We start from the raw sequence: 22143 nt of genomic DNA on the forward strand, positions 1-22143 counted from the left end.
GTAGGTTTACAGTTGTGCCATACTCCTTCCATTTCTGAATAATCGCTTGAACAGTGCTCCGTGGAATGTTCAAGGCTTTGGAAATCTTTTTGTAGCCTAAGCCTGCTTTAAATTTCTCAATAACTTGATCCCTGACCTGTCTGGTGTGTTCTTTGGACTTCATGGTGTTGTTGCTCCCAATATTCTCTAAGACAACCTCTGAGGCCATCACAGAGCAGCTGTATTTGCACTGACATTAGATAACACACAGGTGCATGCTATTTAGTCATTAGCACTCATCAGGCAATGTCTATGGGCAACCGACTGCAGTCAGACGAAAGGGGGCTGAATAATTACGCACACACCACTTTGCAGGTTTTTTTTTTATTTAAATGTTTGGAATCAAGTATGATTTTCATTCCACTTCTCACGTGTTCACCACTTTGTATTGGTCTTTCACGTGGAATTCCAATAAAATTGATTCATGTTTGTGGCAGTAATATGACAAAATGTGGAAAACTTCAAGGCGGCCAAATACTTTTGCAAACCACTGTATACAGTGTATATATATATATATATATATATATATATATATGTATATATATATATATGTTTGCAGCTGTGGGCAAAGTAATGTATTCTATATATCGCATATTTTTTGATTGGTGATACTATATTCGCCTAAGGATGCGGATTTCACCTGTAAAATTTGCTGTCTTAGCATATCTTTTGAATCTAAGTTGATTCTAGGCTGTCTCCATTTCACTTCTAACGTTTGATGACTGCTTCCCATAGCTATTGTACTTGTAAAAACACTTAATAAATAACAATGAAGAACTGGTATTTCTACTCTGTCAAGAAGTTTAGTTACATCCACTTCTTTAATGTCTCTTAACCATTAGAGATGTGTAAACCTATATAGCTGAGCAAGAGGACACATACACAGCAACCAAGTAATGTTCCCATGCTTCAGGAAGCATTATGAAGCTAGTGATGGCAGTGGTCAGATCAATTTTATGTATTAAACAAATGAAGTTATATGAAATATCAAGACTGAAACATTTATTAGTCCTGAGAAATATAAGTTGTTACTTCTCTTTACACTACAGTATTTTCCTTACATGTGTCATGTTGTAATATCACACTACTGGGTGGAGCATAATGTAAGGCTGCTAGTCCATATTCCTAGCAGCAAAGCTGCCTGCTGTGACGAGCCTATGAGATCAGATCATGTGACTGTTTATCTGTGAGAGAGGAAGTTCGAGTTTACTGAAAAGACGCTATATGTTGCACAAGAAAACAAAGGGTTGGACTTGGGCTCAAGGTAACACAAAGTGACATTCAGCAACGTGCAAGGCATAGAAGAATCATGAACTTAATTCCTAACTTCTCTACAGAGACCTGGATCTTGTTAGCTGTACTGTGGGCTCTCTGCTTGCTGTAAGTATGTAATGCACTGAGGATGCTGCAACTATGTGATACTCTGATACTCAGACACTGTGAATGCTGTGTGAACATACAGGGGGAATTTTATTAAGATAAGATGCACCAGAACACAGTACCACTACCTAGAGTAGTTCACACAGAATAACTAATCTTTGTATTACTAAGTTGATTCTAGGCTGTCTCTATTTCACTTCTTCCTTTGATGACTGCTTCCCATAGCTATAGTACTCAGGGGAGGACTGGCCAGGGGGGAGGGCTGCCTCTGATTCATGTTTAGGGCTGGTGCAGGGCCTGCTGCATTCAAATTTTTGTATAAGGCAATATAAAGCACTAGGCTGGCTGAGGGAAATAAAAGTGCAATTACAGAGCAATTAGAGGGCGGTAAGCTGATAAGGGCTTGTTCACAATAAAACACTTTTTTAAGCACTAGTGATTTTGAAAAGCTCTTGCTAATGCAATGTTATGGGGGATTTTTACAAAATCACATTGCTCCAGTGAGAACACACACATAGGATAACATTAGCAAGAGCTTTTAAAATCACAAAGCGCTCAGAAAAGCTCTTGTAGTGTGAACAAGGGCGAAATGTACACAGCAAGATGCAGAGCAGAGACTTGCCTGGAGTGTTCATAGTAAAAACTCTGTCTGCTCTCTCACCATAATAGCTCCCAACTGTCCCTCTTTTGAAGGGACATTCCATCTTTGGCCATAAGTGTGTGTGTGGTGGTTGTGGTTGAGGGGGGGGGGGGGGCTTAGCCTTGGGGAATTAAGGTGGCCATACATCTATCAACTCGGCTCAACCAACTGTTTTGATAATTACTATCAAATTGGAAGAACATCAGTGCCGCCACAAGCATGCCCAATTGACGATTTGACTGATTACAAGCAGAAATTGGTTGAATCTGAGACGCTGGGAAATCTCAGCCTGATGTGGGTAATCGTGTGCCCAGCAGTAACGGCGTGAGATAATCACGAACAACGGACACAGCGGAAACCCCTGGCTGTCGTCCATCCAAATGTATTATATGACCCCCGATGACTGTGCAGTTATACTTTACGTGTCACGCTGTCCTGCAGGCGTCCTTGCTGTATTTCTGCATGGGCGCCCCAAGTGACTACTAACATATAGCAAGGGGGGCGCGTGTGTCACGCCATTTGGGATAAGGCTGCCATGAACACGGCCTCTAGTTTTTGTTTCCCCCCCCCAGGCCAAAAGGTCCCAGTCCTCCCCTGATAGTACTTGGAGAAAAAAAACACTTAATTTAAAACAATGAAGAACTGGTACAGTACAGTCCCATTTATCCAGGAACCCAACTCATCAGCAGTCTCAACCAACCAGCACAATTAGCCGGCAGTACTCACAGTGGTGAAGACCAACTTTTTACGCTGTTTGTGAGCTCTGCTGTGTTTACTGAGTTCCATGGCTCTCCCAAACTTAATATGATTTCAATTAGTGTATTTTAACATTTAAAATAAAGTTCATGGTGTGTAGATAGAGCGTATTATAGTGCTGTATTAGGTAGGCCTATTTTTAACATTGACGCCGGTTTCAGACTGCGGATTGGCAGTAGCGGTGCACCGCCAAAAACAGGCCTTCGGAGATTACCTAGTTAGTATGCAGTAATCCCCGTCTCGCAGCCGGCCAAGCATGAAGTGACGCTCACTTCCTGTTGGGGAAGCGATTACGTGCGTGGAAGCATATTGCTAAAATACGCTTCCACACTTGTGTGACGCATAAAACTTGCGGCAATCATTTTAAAACAAGCGCGTCACCATAGACTTACATGACTTCCGGTCCACTGCATGTCGCCGTATGGCAACTTAGGTTCGCCTATGGACTGGGGACGCGGCAAAAAGTCACTTCTGTTGCATCGCGCTGCACAGCATCGGTATCGAAGGCCCCATAGAGTATCATTGCCCTAGCGGTAGGGTGCAGTAAAAATGCCACACCACATCGCCCCCCCTGTGAAAGGGTGCCAGATAACTGAGACTCTACTGTATTTCTACTCTGTCAAGATGTTTAGGTATATCCACTTCTTTTAATGTCTCAAAACCATTAGAGATGTGTAAACGTATTAAGTCTGTGATCAGTGGTGTGGGTTGATTAATAATTACTGTAAAATGAAATTCAGGAACTGATTGGACGAAAATACTACATTACCACATACACGTGTGCAATGGATCTTTTGTTTAAACTTGTGATCCCAAGCAAGCTGTTCCTGTCACAGTGTGATCTTTCATCATTCACATTTGCATGCAGATCGATATGCGTAGGATCAATCAGCATTTCAAAGTCTGCCTGCCTATCTGCTCTGCACTTGACTGAAAACTCTGTCAGGCAGGAGACACACTAACTGTATTTGTGCGCTTGTCTGCAAGGAAAAACTGATTTAAACTGAGAACTCATGTTAATCAATGGGCTGGTTCAGGGTTCCCCAACCTTTTTTGGACCGGGAACTGCTTTCCAGTCCAATCATTCCTCAGTCATTTCTCCAGAGACTGGGGTGGGGGGAGATCAGGTGGAGGGGGGTTTCAGCAAATTGAATTGGGCAGGGAACAGGGTTATGGTGAAGGTGTATGGAGAACCAATGGGCCTCAAAAGAACCACACAAAGGCACAGATGTTCTCCCAGTATTAGATAGCCCCTCCCCAGTTTAGATAGATAAAGTATAGCCAAGTATATATAGCTAAATGTACCCCCAGTGTTATGTAGCTCATTCCCCAGTTTATATAGCTAGATGTGTCCCCAGTGTTATGCAGCCCCCTTCCCAGTTAGCTAAATGTGTCCCATGTTATGTAGCCTCCTCCCAGGTTAGGTAGCTAGAAGTGCCCCCAGTCAGCCTTACCACCACGGGTCTGGCATCTTCTATTTTCTTTCAGTAGAACATCATGTGGCAGAGAGTTTTTCAGCATGGAGCCGTTAAAGAGAGCATAACTCACACTGTATTGAGAGGACAGCACCACCTACTGACGCGTGTATCAAAAAAGGGAGCCTGGAAAAAAGGGCGGGGGATATAGCCAAAATTATAAGTTGTAATGTAAAACAATATTTTTCGTTTATAGCTTATAAATGAAAATATCGTGCTAAATCGATTCAATAAACGGAAATGAAACGGCGAAATACCGTCTATAACAATAAACGAATTCAGAAATGAAACGTCAAATAGTGTCTATAACAAAAAACTATATTTTCACTTGTATTAAGCATAGTAATACAATGGTAGATTTTACAGGTATTTTACTGCAATTATACCTAAATCTAACTGTAGGCTCTCCCTATGCCTATCCCTAACCCCTAGACCCCCCCCCCCCTTGTGTAAATATACATAATTTAATAAATTGTGTATATTACAAATATTGTTCTGTAACTATACCTATCCCTACTCTCGCACAGCACCCTCCCTGTACCTATCCCTAACCCCTTGAGCCTCCTGGTGGTGCCTAACCGTAACCACCCCCCTGGTGGTGTATATTGTACTGTAACTATACCTATCCCTACTCTCACACAGAACCCTCCCTGTACCTATCCCTAACCCCTAGACTCCCCTGGTGGTGCCTAAGCCCCCCCTGGTGGTGCCTAACCCTAAGACCCACCTGGTGGTGCCTAACCCTAAGACCCCCCTGGTGGTGCCTAACCCTAACCCCCCCTGGTGGTGCCTAACCCTAAGACCCCCCCTGGTGGTGCGTAACCCTAACCACCCCCCTGGTGGTGCCTAACCCTAAGACCCCCTGGTGGTGCCTAATCCTAAGACCTCCCTGGTGGTGCCTAACCACCCCCTGGTGGTGCCTAACTCTAACCATCCCCCTGGTGGTGCCTAACCCTAAGACCCCCCTGGTGGTGCCTAACCCTAAGACCCCCCTGGTGGTGCCAAATCCTAAGACCTCCCTGGTGGTGCCTAACCCTGAATCTCCCCTGGTAGTGCCTAACCCTTACCATCCCCCAGGTCATGCCTAACCCTTACCTTCCCCACTGCACAAACACCATTACACGCATATAAACAATAATATATTTAATCCTTAAAATACTTCACTATAAATAACATGAATAGAATAATTTATATATTTGTAATAGAATAAATAGAAAAAAAAAAAAAAAAAAAATATATATATATATATATATATATATATATATATATATATATATATATATATATATATATATATATATAATAGAATAGATAGCCTTACAATCACGTACGCCTTAAAAATCTTAAAATAACGGTAATATTAAAGGGACTCCGAGCAGTGCAGAAACTATGGGAAGATGCATATCATTTTAACCACTTCGGGACCACAGTCTTTTCGCCCCTTAAGGACCAGAGCCTTTTTCTCCATTCAGACCACTGCAGCTTTCACGGTTTATTGCTCGGTCATAAAACCTACCACCTAAATGAATTTTACCTCCTTTTCTTGTCACTAATACAGCTTTCTTTTGATGCTATTTGATTGCTGCTGCGAGTTTTACTTTTTATTATATTCATCAAAAAAGACATGAATTTTGTCAAAAAAATGACTTTTTTAACTTTCTGTGCTGACATTTTTCAAATAAAGTAAAATTTCCTATACATTTGAGCGCGAAAGTTATTCTGCTACATGTCTTTGATAAAAAAAAAAACATTCAGTGTATATTTATTGGATTGGGTAAAAGTTATAGCGTTTACAAACTATGGTGCCAAAAGTGAATTTTCCCATTTTCAAGCATCTCTGACTTTTCTGCGCACCTGTCATGTTTCATGAGGGGCTAAAATTCCAGGATAGTACAAATACCCCCCAAATGACCCCATTTTGGAAAGAAGACATCCCAAAGTATTCAGTGAGAGGCATGGTGAGTTCATAGAAGATTTTATTTTTTGTCACAAGTTAGCGGAAAATGACAGTTTGTGACAAAAAAAAAAAAAAAAAAAAGTTTCCATTTCTTCTAACTTGCGACAAAAAAAAATGAAATCTGCCACGGACTCACTATGCTCCTCTCTGAATACCTTGAAGTGTCTACTTTCCAGAATGGGGTCATTTGTGGGGTGTGTTTACTGTCCTGGCATTTGGGGGGTGCCTAATTGTAAGCACCCCTGTAAAGCCTAAAGATGCTCATTGGACTTTGGGCCCCTTAGCGCAGTTAGGCCGCAAAAAAGTGCCACACATGTGGTATTGCCGTACTCAGGAAAAGTAGTATAATGTGTTTTGGGGTGTATTTTTACACATACACATGCTGGGTGGGAGAAATATCTCCGTAAATGACAATTTTTTTATTTTTTTTACACACAATTGTCTATTTATAGAGATATTTCTCCCACTCAGCATGGGTATGTGGAAAAATACACCCCAAAACACATTATACTACTTCTCCTGAGTACGGCGATACCACATGTGTGGCACTTTTTTGCACCCTAACTGCGCTAAGGGGCCCAAAGTCCAATGAGTACCTTTAGGATTTCACAGGTCATTTTGAGAAATTTCGTTTCAAGACTACTCCTCACGGTTTAGGGCCCCTAAAATGCCAGGACAGTATAGGAACCCCACAAATTACCCCATTTTAGAAAGAAGACACCCCAAGGTATTCCGTTAGATGTATGGTGAGTTCATAGAAGATTTTTTTTTTTTGTCACAAGTTAGCGGAAATTGATTGTAATTGTTTTTTTTCACAAAGTGTCATTTTCCGCTAACTTGTGACAAAAAATAAAATCTTCTATGAACTCGCCATTCTCCTAACGGAATACCTTGGGGTGTCTTCTTTCTAAAATGGAGTCATTTGTGGGGTTCCTATACTGCCCTGGCATTTTAGGGGCCCTAAACCGTGAGGAGTAGTCTTGAAACCAAATGTGGCAAAATGACCTGTGAAATCCTAAAGATACTCATTGGACTTTGGGCCCCTTAGCGCACTTAGGGTGCAAAAAAGTGCCACACATGTGGTACCGCCGTACTCAGGAGAAGTAGTATAATGTGTTTTGGGGTGTATTTTTACACATACCCATGCTGGGTGGGAGAAATATCTCTGTAAATGACAATTATTTGATTTTTTTTACACACAATTGTCCATTTACAGAGAGATTTCTCCCATCCAGCATGGGTATGTATAAAAATACACCCCAAAACACATTATACTACTTCTTCTGAGTACGGCGATACCACATGTGTGACACTTTTTTGCAACCTAGGTGCGCTAAGGGGCCTAACGTCCTATTCACAGGTCATTTTGAGGCATTTGGATTCTAGACTACTCCTCACGGTTTAGGGCCCCTAAAATGCCAGGGCAGTATAGGAACCCCACAAGTGACCCCATTTTAGAAAGAAGACACCCCAAGGTATTCTGTTAGGAGTATGGTGAGTTCATAGAAGATTTTTTTTTTGTCACAAGTTAGCGGAAAATGACACTTTGTGAAAAAAAAAACAATACATATCAATTTCCGCTAACTTGTGACAAAAAATAAAATCTTCTATGAACTCATCATACACCTAAAAGAATACCTTGGGGTGTCTTCTTTCTAAAATGGGGTCACTTGTGGGGTTCCTATACTGCCCTGGCATTTTAGGGGCCCTAAACCGTGAGGAGTAGTCTTGAACCCAAATGTCTCAAAATGACCTGTGAAATCCTAAAGGTACTCATTGGACTTTGGGCCCCTTAGCACAGTTAGGCTGCAAAAAAGTGTCACACATGTGGTATCGCCGTACTCAGAAGAAGTAGTATAATGTGTTTTGTGGTGTATTTTTACATATAACCATGCTGGGTGGGAGAAATATCTCTGTAAATGACACATTTTTGATTTTTTTTGCACACAATTGTCCATTTACAGAGAGATTTCTCCCACCCAGCATGGGTATGTGTAAAAATACACCACAAAACACATTATACTACTTCTCCTGAGTATGGCGATACCACATGTGTGACACTTTTTTGCAGCCTAGGTGCGCTAAGGGGCCCAACGTCCTATTCACAGGTCATTTTGAGGCATTTGTTTTCTAGACTACTCCTCACGGTTTAGGGCCCCTAAAATGCCAGGGCAGTATAGGAACCCCACAAGTGACCCCATTTTAGAAAGAAGACACCCCAAGGTATTCCGTTAGGGGTATGGTGAGTTCATAGAAGATTTTATTTTTTCTCACAAGTTAGTGAAAAATGACACTTTGTGAAAAAAACAATAACAATCCAATTTCCGCTAACTTTTGACAAAAAATAAAATATTCTATGAACTCATCATACACCTAACAGAATACCTTGGGGTGTCTTCTTTCTAAAATGGGGTCACTTGTGGGGTTCCTATACTGCCCTGGCATTTTACGGGCCCAAAACTGTGAGTAGTCTGGAAACCAAATTTCTCAAAATGACTGTTCAGGGGTATAAGCATCTGCAAATTTTGATGACAGGTGGTCTATGAGGGGGCAAATTTTGTGGAATCGGTCATAAGCAGGGTGGCCTCTTAGATGACAGGATGTATTGGGCCTGATCTGATGGATAGGAGTGCTAGGGGGGTGACAGGAGGTGATTGATGGGTGTCTCAGGGGGCGGTTAGAGGGGAAAATAGATGCAATCAATGCACTGGGGAGGTGATCGGAAGGGGGTCTGAGGGGGATCTGAGGGTTTGGCCGAGTGATCAGGAGCCCACACGGGGCAAATTAGGGCCTGATCTGATGGGTAGGTGTGCTAGGGGGTGACAGGAGGTGATTGATGGGTGTCTCAAGGTGTGATTAGAGGGGGGAAATAGATGCAAGCAATGCACTGGCGAGGTGATCAGGGCTGGGGTCTGAGGGCGTTCTGAGGTGTGGGCGGGTGATTGGGTGCCCGCAAGGGGCAGATTAGGGTCTAATCTGATGGGTAACAGTGACAGGTGGTGATAGGGGGTGATTGATGGGTAATTAGTGGGTGTTTAGAGGAGAGAATAGATGTAAACAATGGATTTGGGAGGTGATCTGATGTCGGATCTGCGGGCGATCTATTGGTGTGGGTGGGTGATCAGATTGCCCGCAAGGGGCAGGTTAGGGGCTGATTGATGGGTGGCAGTGACAGGGGGTGATTGATGGGTGGCAGTGACAGGGGGTGATTGATGGGTGATTGACAGGTAATCAGTGGGTTATTACAGGGGAGAACAGATGTAAATATTGCACGGGCGAATTGATAAGGGGGGGGTCTGAGGGCAATCTGAGCGTGTGGGCAGGTGATTGGGTGCCCGCAAGGGGCAGATTAGGGTCTAATCTGATGGGTAACAGTGACAGGTGGTGATAGGGGGTGATTGATGGGTAATTAGTGGGTGTTTAGAGGAGAGAATAGATGTAAACAATGGATTTGGGAGGTGATCTGATGTCGGATCTGCGGGCGATCTATTGGTGTGGGTGGGTGATCAGATTGCCCGCAAGGGGCAGGTTAGGGGCTGATTGATGGGTGGCAGTGACAGGGGGTGATTGATGGGTGGCAGTGACAGGGGGTGATTGATGGGTGATTGACAGGTAATCAGTGGGTTATTACAGGGGAGAACAGATGTAAATATTGCACGGGCGAATTGATAAGGGGGGGGTCTGAGGGCAATCTGAGCGTGTGGGCAGGTGATTGGGTGCCCGCAAGGGGCAGATTAGGGTCTAATCTGATGGGTAACAGTGACAGGTGGTGATAGGGGGTGATTGATGGGTAATTAGTGGGTGTTTAGAGGAGAGAATAGATGTAAACAATGGATTTGGGAGGTGATCTGATGTCGGATCTGCGGGCGATCTATTGGTGTGGGGGGGTGATCAGATTGCCCGCAAGGGGCAGATCAGGGGCTGATTGATGGGTGGCAGTGACAGGGGGTGATTGACGGGTGATTGACAGGTGATTGACAGGTGATTGACAGGTGATTGACAGGTGATCAGGGGGGATAGATGCATACAGTACACGGGGGGGGGGGGGGTCTGGGGGGGGTCTGGGGAGAATCTGAGGGGTGGGGGGGTGGTCAGGAGGGAGTAGGGGGCAGATTAGGGACTTAAAAAAAAAATAGCGTTGACAGATAGTGACAGGGAGTGATTGATGGGTGATTAGGAGGGTGACTGGGTGCAAACAGTGGTCTGGGGGGTGGGCAGGGGGGGGTCTGAGGGGTGCTGTGGGCGATCAGGGGGCAGGGGGGGGGGAAATCAGTGTGTTTGGTGCAGACTAGGGTGGCTGCAGCCTGCCCTGGTGGTCCCTCGGACACTGGGACCACCAGGGCAGGAGGCAGCCAGTATAATAGGCTTTGTATACATTACAAAGCCTATTATACACTGTTGCAGCGGCGATCCGGATGCCAGTAACCCGCCGGCGCTTCCGAACGGCCGGCGGGTTACGGCGAACGGGGGGCGGAGCCAGTCCCCGGCGGCTGATCGCGTCACGAATGACGCGATCGCCGCATAGCCACTCCCGCAGCCGCCCCCGCCGATGGGCGTATTGCGGTCGTTTGGGCCCAGACTTTGCCGCCGCCCATCGGCTGGGGGCGGTCGTTATGTGGTTAAAGCTCTCTTTCTCCTATTTCTCGTTATTTTCGCGCTTGAATTTGCCGCGGCCGCGATTTCGATTGCGAAAATAGAGAAAACTAAAAGGCGTGGGCGACGATTTAGGTGTCGCCAGAAAGAGGAGAAAGAGAGCTTTAAAATGATATCCATCTTTCCATAGTTACATTGTAATACACAGGGCGACTTTTTCTGCTGAATGGAGCTGCTGACTTTGAGAAAAAGTCGCCCTGTGTAATACAATGTAACTATGGAAAGATGGATATCATTTTAAAGCTCTCTTTCTCCTCTTTCTGACGACCCCTAAATCGTCGCCCTACACCTTTTAGTTTTCTCTATTTTCGCGATTGAAATTGCGGCCGCGGCAATTTCAATCGCGAAAATAGTGAAAACTAAAAGGCATAGGGCGGCGGTTTATACATCATTGGAAAGAGGAGAAAGAAAGCTTTAAAATGATATGCATCTTTCCATAGTTTCTGCACTGCTCGGAGTCCCTTTAAAAGCAATATATTAGAAAACTATAATCACCGCATTATAAGTGTAAAAAACAAAGTTAATACCAAAAGCGACGTATTTCCAAAAGAACAAGGTTGAAAACAATATTTAAGCATTATACGTATGAAAACGAAATTTTAAATGATAATAGAAGTGTAAACGATAATTTACTTGTTAAAAAAACGGAAAATAAGTAAAAGCTCCTATAAGCGAAATTTAAAAACGAAAAAATAAGTAAACCACAAAGTTAAAACGAACTTGTAAACGGTATTTGTAATAAACCTTATTCTGTAAACGAAAACTTTTGTTAAAGGAATACTATCGATACCCAAGTGTTCTAACATGACAGTGTGCAAATAATGTGTGAGTAGCTGTGTAAACATTTTCCTACTTTTCATGTTAAATATCAGAGGCAAAAGCTGTAATTTATTGAGGGTAGGATTTAGCTTTATTGGGACAAATCAATTGCAGAAGGGGTGTCTGCTTCAAATGTACAGCCAGAGTTGCATATCAGACTACTACAGAAAGCAAATATCAAACATATCAAACTCTGAAAGCAAAAACAGTATGAAAAAGCTGTGACAGTTAGTTACATTTCCTCTGCTCTCTTCAGACAGGTCAGTCAGAAACACAGGACACAGGAGCTGCTGCTGTCTGTCACACACAGAGTTACAGTGGTGTGAAAAACTATTTGCCCCCTTCCTGATTTCTTATTCTTTTGCATGTTTGTCACACTTAAATGTTTCTGCTCATCAAAAACCGTTAACTATTAGTCAAAGATAACATAATTGAACACAAAATACAGTTTTAAATGATGGTTTTTATTATTTAGTGAGGAAAAAAAACTCAAAACCTACATGGCCCTGTGTGAAAAAGTGATTGCCCCCCTTGTTAAAAAATAACTTAACTGTGGTTTATCACACCTGAGTTCAATTTCTGTAGTCACCCCCAGGCCTGATTACTGCCACTCCTGTTTCAATCAAGAAATCACTTAAATAGGAGCTATCTGACACAGAGAAGTAGACCAAAAGCACTTCAAAAGCTAGACATCAAGCCAAGATCCAAAGAAATTCAGGAACAAATGAGAACAAAAGTACTGTAATTGAGATCTGACAAGGACAGAGGCGCCAAAAGAATAAAACCAATACTTAAAAGGTTTAAAAATTGCTGTGGAGGCAGTGGTGGACTTACCTCCAGCAAGTAGACACAACAAACTGTGTGTTTAGAACAACTTAAATTTATTGGTACACTCCGGGGGGCAGTCGCAACGCGTTTCGCAGGCAAGGCCCGCTTCCTCAGGCAATAATGAACGGAGTACACAACTGTGGACAAGAGGCATAGTTAATGTATATTCCCAGACATATACATGGATAAATATAATAAACAGAGCAGTTGTAATATGTACAAAGTAGGTATAACAAATACATGGTGTCATCAGTGTAGCGTAGCAAATGTGGGGTGAGCTGAAATGGACATATATAAATGTATATATATATATATATATACACACATACATACATACCCATGTACATAAATGTACACGCTAGTACATATGGTGCTCAATGCTGGTGTGGGTAGGGGAGTGGGGTATGCTGTGAAAGGTTAGGAAGTGGAGGGTATAGGGGGACTAACCGATTTTTAGGTGTGTAGGGATGTTTCGTTTTTTTGGGAGTGGGGATTGAATAGTATCTAGGGGTTTCTAGGGAGAATGTCGGGGTTAGTAGTCCCATGTAGTTTAAAAGGGAGATGCGGGGACAAATAATGGTGAGCAGCGTTTTAAAAAGGAATACTAGGGGTATGGGATGTGTGGGGAAAGTGTGGGGGGGGTTTTTTGTTTCTTATGCCATTAAATTCACTGTGGGGTGCGGGGGAATAGCCGAAAAGAGGGGAGGGATATGTTAAATCAGTGTCTGGTCCGTGCAGGACTCAGCTTAAGGTGGTGGGGAGAGTGCTAAAACATCATTAAACTAATCTAGGCAAGAGTAGTAAAATAAAATCCACTTACCAGCATTAGGTCCGGGTAACACCTGGCGCCTCGTTATCATGGTGCCCCGGACCTACTGTTTAAATGTGGCTTAGTGGTGTATCTGAGCCTATCAGAGGGTGGGGGGCAGCTCCTAATATTATTAATATTATCCATACCCCTAGTATTCCTTTTTAAAACGCTGCTCACCATTATTCTTAATCCTGAGTGAGGACAGGCTAATCTCCTCACCTGCTTATTTAGTGGTTACCTGGAGGTAACCCATGTTTGTGAGTATAATTTTGTACTCTATTTATTTTCCCATTATCACAACCTACTACACTATATTTTGGCTCTCGGTTCTTCTCTTCACATGTAATTGAGATCTATCAGTCTGGTAAAGGCTATAAAGCCATTTCTAAAGCTGTGGGACTCCAGCGAACCACAGTGAGAGCCATTATCCACAAATGGCAAAAACATGGAACAGTGATGAACCTTCCCAGGAGTGGCTGGCCGACCAAAATTACCCCAAGAGCGCAGAGAAAACTCATCCGAGAGGCCACAAAAGACCCCAGGACAACATCTAAAGAACTTCAGGCCTCACTTGCCTCAATTAAGGTCAGTGTTCACAACTCCACCATAAGAAAGAGACTGGGCAAAAACGGCCTGCATGGCAGATATCCAAGGCACAAACCACTTTTAAGCAAAAAGAACATTAAGGCTCGTCTCAATTTTGCTAAAAAAACATCTCAATGATTGCCAAGACTTGTGGGAAAATACCTTGTGGACCGCCGAGACAAAAGTTGAACTTTTTGGAAGGTGCGTGTCCTGTTAAATCTGTTGTAGAAGTAACACAGCATTTCAGCAAAAGAACATCATACCAACAGTAAAATATGGTGGTGGTAGTGTGATGGTCTGGGGTTGTTTTGCTGCTTCAGGACCTGGAAGGCTTGCTGTGATAGATGGAACCATGAATTCTACTGTCTACCAAAAAATCCTGAAGGAGAATGTCCGGCCATCTGTTCGTCAACTCAAGCTGAAGCGATCTTGGGTGCTGCAGCAGGACAATGACCCAAAAGACACCAGCAAATCCACCTCTGAATGGCTGAAGAAAAACAAAATGAAGACTTTGGAGTGGCCTAGTCAAAGCCCTGACCTGAATCCTATTGAGATGTTGTGGCATGACCTTAAAAAGGCTGTTCATGCTAGAAAACCCTCAAATAAAGCTGAATTACAACAATTCTGCAAAGATGAGTGGGCCAAAATTCCTCCAGAGCGCTGTAAAAGACTTGTTGCAAGTTATCGCAAACGCTTGATTGCAGTTATTGCTGCTAAGGGTGGCCCAACCAGTTATTAGGTTCAGGGGGCAATTTCTTTTTCACACAGGGCCATGTAGGTTTGGAGTTTTTTTTCTCACTAAATAATAAAAACCATCATTTAAAACTGCATTTTGTGTTCAATTATGTTATCTTTAACTAATGGTTAACGGTTTTTGATGAGCAGAAACATTTAAGTGTGACAAACATGCAAAAGAATAAGAAATCAGGAAGGGGGCAAATAGTTTTTCACACCACTGTACACATAGAGTTAACTGATCAAGTGTGAGGGGAATTTCCCCTCTCCTCATGGCTCAGTCTGCCGTCAGTTTTGGCGTCAGTAAAGTTTGAATGTATTTTGATAACAGTAAACAAAGAAGTTGCTACTAAAATGTATACACCAGTACTTAGCAGCACTTCCCAAACAATTCCTGTGTCAATTGAAAAAAATATGTGAATCGATAGTATTCCTTTAACACTATTCCTGCAACCGATATTTCTCGGGCGCAGAAAAACGTGTGCAGGAACGAAAAGACGAGTGTGTCCCCTGCCTAATCGGTCTACAGCAGAATTCACATTTAACTCCCAGACAATTCAATCATATTGGCCCATGTGTACTAGACATAAGGGTGTCTATTAATGGTGCAATTTTTAGTGATTTTTTTCGATAATATCGTTCAGATCGAACGAAAAGATTGTATGAGCAGGCCATGATTTACATCACAGGAGCCTATAGGCACAGATGTCCTGGAACCCTAGACCTCGCATCCATTAACCTACAAACCCCCACCAAACTGCACCTCAAGTGTGCTGGCTTGCCCAGCTATCACCTCTCCCTTACTTACCTTGCCCATCATTGGTAGCTACAGGTTCCCCTTAGAATTAGGTAGCCAAAGGTACCCTCAGTATTAAGTAGCTAGTGTTGCCCCGGACCAGAGGGAGATCTCATCAAAGGAATGCAGAAATAACCTCCCCTTTACGCTCTGCTCAGGACTCCGCATAGGGAAGGAGAGGGAGGTACTATGGGAGGGGAGGGAGCCGCCCTTCCATCCTGGTGGTGCCTAATCCTAAGACCTCCCTGGTGGTGCCTAACCCTGAATCTCCCCTGATGGTGCCTAACCCTAACCATCCCCCTGGTCATGCCTAACCCTTACCTTCCCCACTGCACAAACACCATTACACACATATAAACAATAATATATTTAATCCTTAAAATACTTCACTATAAATACCATGAATAGAATAATTTATATATTTGTAATAGAATAAATAGCGTTAAAAAAATCACATACACATTAATAATATTATAAATAGAAAAAAAAAATTATATATATATATATATATATATATATATATATATATATATATATATATATATAAAATAGAATAGATAGCCTTACAATCACGTACGCCTTAAAAATCTTAAAATAACGGTAATATTAAAAGCGATATATTACAAAACTATAATCACCGCATTATAAGTGTAAAAACCAAAGTTAATACCAAAAGCGACGTATTTCCAAAAGAACAAGGTTGAAAACGATATTTAAGCATTATACGTATGAAAACGAATTTTAAATGATAAAAGAAGTGTAAACGATAATTTACTTGTTAAAAAAACGGAAAATAAGTAAAAGCTCCTATAAGCGAAATTTAAAAACGAAAAAATAAGTAAACCACAAAGTTAAAACGAACTTGTAAACGGTATTTGTAATAAACCTTATTCTGTAAACGAAAACTTTTGTTAAAGGAATACTATCGATACCCAAGTGTTCTAACATGACAGTGTGCAAATAATGTGTGAGTAGCTGTGTAAACATTTTCCTACTTTTCATGTTAAATATCAGAGGCAAAAGCTGTAATTTATTGAGGGTAGGATTTAGCTTTATTGGGACAAATCAATTGCAGAAGGGGTGTCTGCTTCAAATGTACAGCCAGAGTTGCATATCAGACTACTACAGAAAGCAAATATCAAACATATCAAACTCTGAAAGCAAAAACAGTATGAAAAAGCTGTGACAGTTAGTTACATTTCCTCTGCTCTCTTCAGACAGGTCAGTCAGAAACACAGGACACAGGAGCTGCTGCTGTCTGTCACACACAGAGTTACAGTGGTGTGAAAAACTATTTGCCCCCTTCCTGATTTCTTATTCTTTTGCATGTTTGTCACACTTAAATGTTTCTGCTCATCAAAAACCGTTAACTATTAGTCAAAGATAACATAATTGAACACAAAATACAGTTTTAAATGATGGTTTTTATTATTTAGTGAGGAAAAAAAACTCAAAACCTACATGGCCCTGTGTGAAAAAGTGATTGCCCCCCTTGTTAAAAAATAACTTAACTGTGGTTTATCACACCTGAGTTCAATTTCTGTAGTCACCCCCAGGCCTGATTACTGCCACTCCTGTTTCAATCAAGAAATCACTTAAATAGGAGCTATCTGACACAGAGAAGTAGACCAAAAGCACTTCAAAAGCTAGACATCAAGCCAAGATCCAAAGAAATTCAGGAACAAATGAGAACAAAAGTACTGTAATTGAGATCTGACAAGGACAGAGGCGCCAAAAGAATAAAACCAATACTTAAAAGGTTTAAAAATTGCTGTGGAGGCAGTGGTGGACTTACCTCCAGCAAGTAGACACAACAAACTGTGTGTTTAGAACAACTTAAATTTATTGGTACACTCCGGGGGGCAGTCGCAACGCGTTTCGCAGGCAAGGCCCGCTTCCTCAGGCAATAATGAACGGAGTACACAACTGTGGACAAGAGGCATAGTTGGTGTATATTCCCAGACATATACATGGATAAATATAATAAACAGAGCAGTTGTAATATGTACAAAGTAGGTATAACAAATACATGGTGTCATCAGTGTAGCGTAGCAAATGTGGGGTGAGCTGAAATGGACATATATAAATGTATATATATATATATACACACATACATACATACCCATGTACATAAATGTACACGCTAGTACATATGGTGCTCAATGCTGGTGTGGGTAGGGGAGTGGGGTATGCTGTGAAAGGTTAGGAAGTGGAGGGTATAGGGGGACTAACCGATTTTTAGGTGTGTAGGGATGTTTCGTTTTTTTGGGAGTGGGGATTGAATAGTATCTAGGGGTTTCTAGGGAGAATGTCGGGGTTAGTAGTCCCATGTAGTTTAAAAGGGAGATGCGGGGACAAATAATGGTGAGCAGCGTTTTAAAAAGGAATACTAGGGGTATGGGATGTGTGGGGAAAGTGTGGGGGGGGTTTTTTGTTTCTTATGCCATTAAATTCACTGTGGGGTGCGGGGGAATAGCCGAAAAGAGGGGAGGGATATGTTAAATCAGTGTCTGGTCCGTGCAGGACTCAGCTTAAGGTGGTGGGGAGAGTGCTAAAACATCATTAAACTAATCTAGGCAAGAGTAGTAAAATAAAATCCACTTACCAGCATTAGGTCCGGGTAACACCTGGCGCCTCGTTATCATGGTGCCCCGGACCTACTGTTTAAATGTGGCTTAGTGGTGTATCTGAGCCTATCAGAGGGTGGGGGGCAGCTCCTAATATTATTAATATTATCCATACCCCTAGTATTCCTTTTTAAAACGCTGCTCACCATTATTCTTAATCCTGAGTGAGGACAGGCTAATCTCCTCACCTGCTTATTTAGTGGTTACCTGGAGGTAACCCATGTTTGTGAGTATAATTTTGTACTCTATTTATTTTCCCATTATCACAACCTACTACACTATATTTTGGCTCTCGGTTCTTCTCTTCACATGTAATTGAGATCTATCAGTCTGGTAAAGGCTATAAAGCCATTTCTAAAGCTGTGGGACTCCAGCGAACCACAGTGAGAGCCATTATCCACAAATGGCAAAAACATGGAACAGTGATGAACCTTCCCAGGAGTGGCTGGCCGACCAAAATTACCCCAAGAGCGCAGAGAAAACTCATCCGAGAGGCCACAAAAGACCCCAGGACAACATCTAAAGAACTTCAGGCCTCACTTGCCTCAATTAAGGTCAGTGTTCACAACTCCACCATAAGAAAGAGACTGGGCAAAAACGGCCTGCATGGCAGATATCCAAGGCACAAACCACTTTTAAGCAAAAAGAACATTAAGGCTCGTCTCAATTTTGCTAAAAAAACATCTCAATGATTGCCAAGACTTGTGGGAAAATACCTTGTGGACCGCCGAGACAAAAGTTGAACTTTTTGGAAGGTGCGTGTCCTGTTAAATCTGTTGTAGAAGTAACACAGCATTTCAGCAAAAGAACATCATACCAACAGTAAAATATGGTGGTGGTAGTGTGATGGTCTGGGGTTGTTTTGCTGCTTCAGGACCTGGAAGGCTTGCTGTGATAGATGGAACCATGAATTCTACTGTCTACCAAAAAATCCTGAAGGAGAATGTCCGGCCATCTGTTCGTCAACTCAAGCTGAAGCGATCTTGGGTGCTGCAGCAGGACAATGACCCAAAAGACACCAGCAAATCCACCTCTGAATGGCTGAAGAAAAACAAAATGAAGACTTTGGAGTGGCCTAGTCAAAGCCCTGACCTGAATCCTATTGAGATGTTGTGGCATGACCTTAAAAAGGCTGTTCATGCTAGAAAACCCTCAAATAAAGCTGAATTACAACAATTCTGCAAAGATGAGTGGGCCAAAATTCCTCCAGAGCGCTGTAAAAGACTTGTTGCAAGTTATCGCAAACGCTTGATTGCAGTTATTGCTGCTAAGGGTGGCCCAACCAGTTATTAGGTTCAGGGGGCAATTTCTTTTTCACACAGGGCCATGTAGGTTTGGAGTTTTTTTTCTCACTAAATAATAAAAACCATCATTTAAAACTGCATTTTGTGTTCAATTATGTTATCTTTAACTAATGGTTAACGGTTTTTGATGAGCAGAAACATTTAAGTGTGACAAACATGCAAAAGAATAAGAAATCAGGAAGGGGGCAAATAGTTTTTCACACCACTGTACACATAGAGTTAACTGATCAAGTGTGAGGGGAATTTCCCCTCTCCTCATGGCTCAGTCTGCCGTCAGTTTTGGCGTCAGTAAAGTTTGAATGTATTTTGATAACAGTAAACAAAGAAGTTGCTACTAAAATGTATACACCAGTACTTAGCAGCACTTCCCAAACAATTCCTGTGTCAATTGAAAAAAATATGTGAATCGATAGTATTCCTTTAACACTATTCCTGCAACCGATATTTCTCGGGCGCAGAAAAACGTGTGCAGGAACGAAAAGACGAGTGTGTCCCCTGCCTAATCGGTCTACAGCAGAATTCACATTTAACTCCCAGACAATTCAATCATATTGGCCCATGTGTACTAGACATAAGGGTGTCTATTAATGGTGCAATTTTTAGTGATTTTTTTCGATAATATCGTTCAGATCGAACGAAAAGATTGTATGAGCAGGCCATGATTTACATCACAGGAGCCTATAGGCACAGATGTCCTGGAACCCTAGACCTCGCATCCATTAACCTACAAACCCCCACCAAACTGCACCTCAAGTGTGCTGGCTTGCCCAGCTATCACCTCTCCCTTACTTACCTTGCCCATCATTGGTAGCTACAGGTTCCCCTTAGAATTAGGTAGCCAAAGGTACCCTCAGTATTAAGTAGCTAGTGTTGCCCCGGACCAGAGGGAGATCTCATCAAAGGAATGCAGAAATAACCTCCCCTTTACGCTCTGCTCAGGACTCCGCATAGGGAAGGAGAGGGAGGTACTATGGGAGGGGAGGGAGCCGCCCTTCCATCCTGGTGGTGCCTAATCCTAAGACCTCCCTGGTGGTGCCTAACCCTGAATCTCCCCTGATGGTGCCTAACCCTAACCATCCCCCTGGTCATGCCTAACCCTTACCTTCCCCACTGCACAAACACCATTACACACATATAAACAATAATATATTTAATCCTTAAAATACTTCACTATAAATACCATGAATAGAATAATTTATATATTTGTAATAGAATAAATAGCGTTAAAAAAATCACATACACATTAATAATATTATAAATAGAAAAAAAAAATTATATATATATATATATATATATATATATATATATATATATATATATATATATATATATATAAAATAGAATAGATAGCCTTACAATCACGTACGCCTTAAAAATCTTAAAATAACGGTAATATTAAAAGCGATATATTACAAAACTATAATCACCGCATTATAAGTGTAAAAACCAAAGTTAATACCAAAAGCGACGTATTTCCAAAAGAACAAGGTTGAAAACGATATTTAAGCATTATACGTATGAAAACGAATTTTAAATGATAAAAGAAGTGTAAACGATAATTTACTTGTTAAAAAAACGGAAAATAAGTAAAAGCTCCTATAAGCGAAATTTAAAAACGAAAAAATAAGTAAACCACAAAGTTAAAACGAACTTGTAAACGGTATTTGTAATAAACCTTATTCTGTAAACGAAAACTTTTGTTAAAGGAATACTATCGATACCCAAGTGTTCTAACATGACAGTGTGCAAATAATGTGTGAGTAGCTGTGTAAACATTTTCCTACTTTTCATGTTAAATATCAGAGGCAAAAGCTGTAATTTATTGAGGGTAGGATTTAGCTTTATTGGGACAAATCAATTGCAGAAGGGGTGTCTGCTTCAAATGTACAGCCAGAGTTGCATATCAGACTACTACAGAAAGCAAATATCAAACATATCAAACTCTGAAAGCAAAAACAGTATGAAAAAGCTGTGACAGTTAGTTACATTTCCTCTGCTCTCTTCAGACAGGTCAGTCAGAAACACAGGACACAGGAGCTGCTGCTGTCTGTCACACACAGAGTTACAGTGGTGTGAAAAACTATTTGCCCCCTTCCTGATTTCTTATTCTTTTGCATGTTTGTCACACTTAAATGTTTCTGCTCATCAAAAACCGTTAACTATTAGTCAAAGATAACATAATTGAACACAAAATACAGTTTTAAATGATGGTTTTTATTATTTAGTGAGGAAAAAAAACTCAAAACCTACATGGCCCTGTGTGAAAAAGTGATTGCCCCCCTTGTTAAAAAATAACTTAACTGTGGTTTATCACACCTGAGTTCAATTTCTGTAGTCACCCCCAGGCCTGATTACTGCCACTCCTGTTTCAATCAAGAAATCACTTAAATAGGAGCTATCTGACACAGAGAAGTAGACCAAAAGCACTTCAAAAGCTAGACATCAAGCCAAGATCCAAAGAAATTCAGGAACAAATGAGAACAAAAGTACTGTAATTGAGATCTGACAAGGACAGAGGCGCCAAAAGAATAAAACCAATACTTAAAAGGTTTAAAAATTGCTGTGGAGGCAGTGGTGGACTTACCTCCAGCAAGTAGACACAACAAACTGTGTGTTTAGAACAACTTAAATTTATTGGTACACTCCGGGGGGCAGTCGCAACGCGTTTCGCAGGCAAGGCCCGCTTCCTCAGGCAATAATGAACGGAGTACACAACTGTGGACAAGAGGCATAGTTGG

General features: G+C 41.7%; 1 protein-coding gene across 1 annotated transcript in view; it reads left to right on the forward strand.

Moving 5' to 3' along the window:
• Positions 1-1216: 1216 nt before the first annotated feature.
• Positions 1217-22143, forward strand: part of LOC137503712 (cytochrome P450 3A9-like) — a 124368-nt gene continuing 103441 nt past the window's right edge. The window contains exon 1 of the mRNA XM_068231107.1: positions 1217-1419. Coding sequence (XP_068087208.1) covers positions 1349-1419 — 71 coding nt within the window. The 5' untranslated portion in view covers positions 1217-1348. The remainder of the gene's footprint in view (positions 1420-22143) is intronic.

The sequence above is a fragment of the Hyperolius riggenbachi genome, chromosome 4 (assembly GCF_040937935.1).
Source record: "Hyperolius riggenbachi isolate aHypRig1 chromosome 4, aHypRig1.pri, whole genome shotgun sequence".
NCBI classification, from domain to species: Eukaryota; Metazoa; Chordata; class Amphibia; order Anura; family Hyperoliidae; genus Hyperolius; species Hyperolius riggenbachi.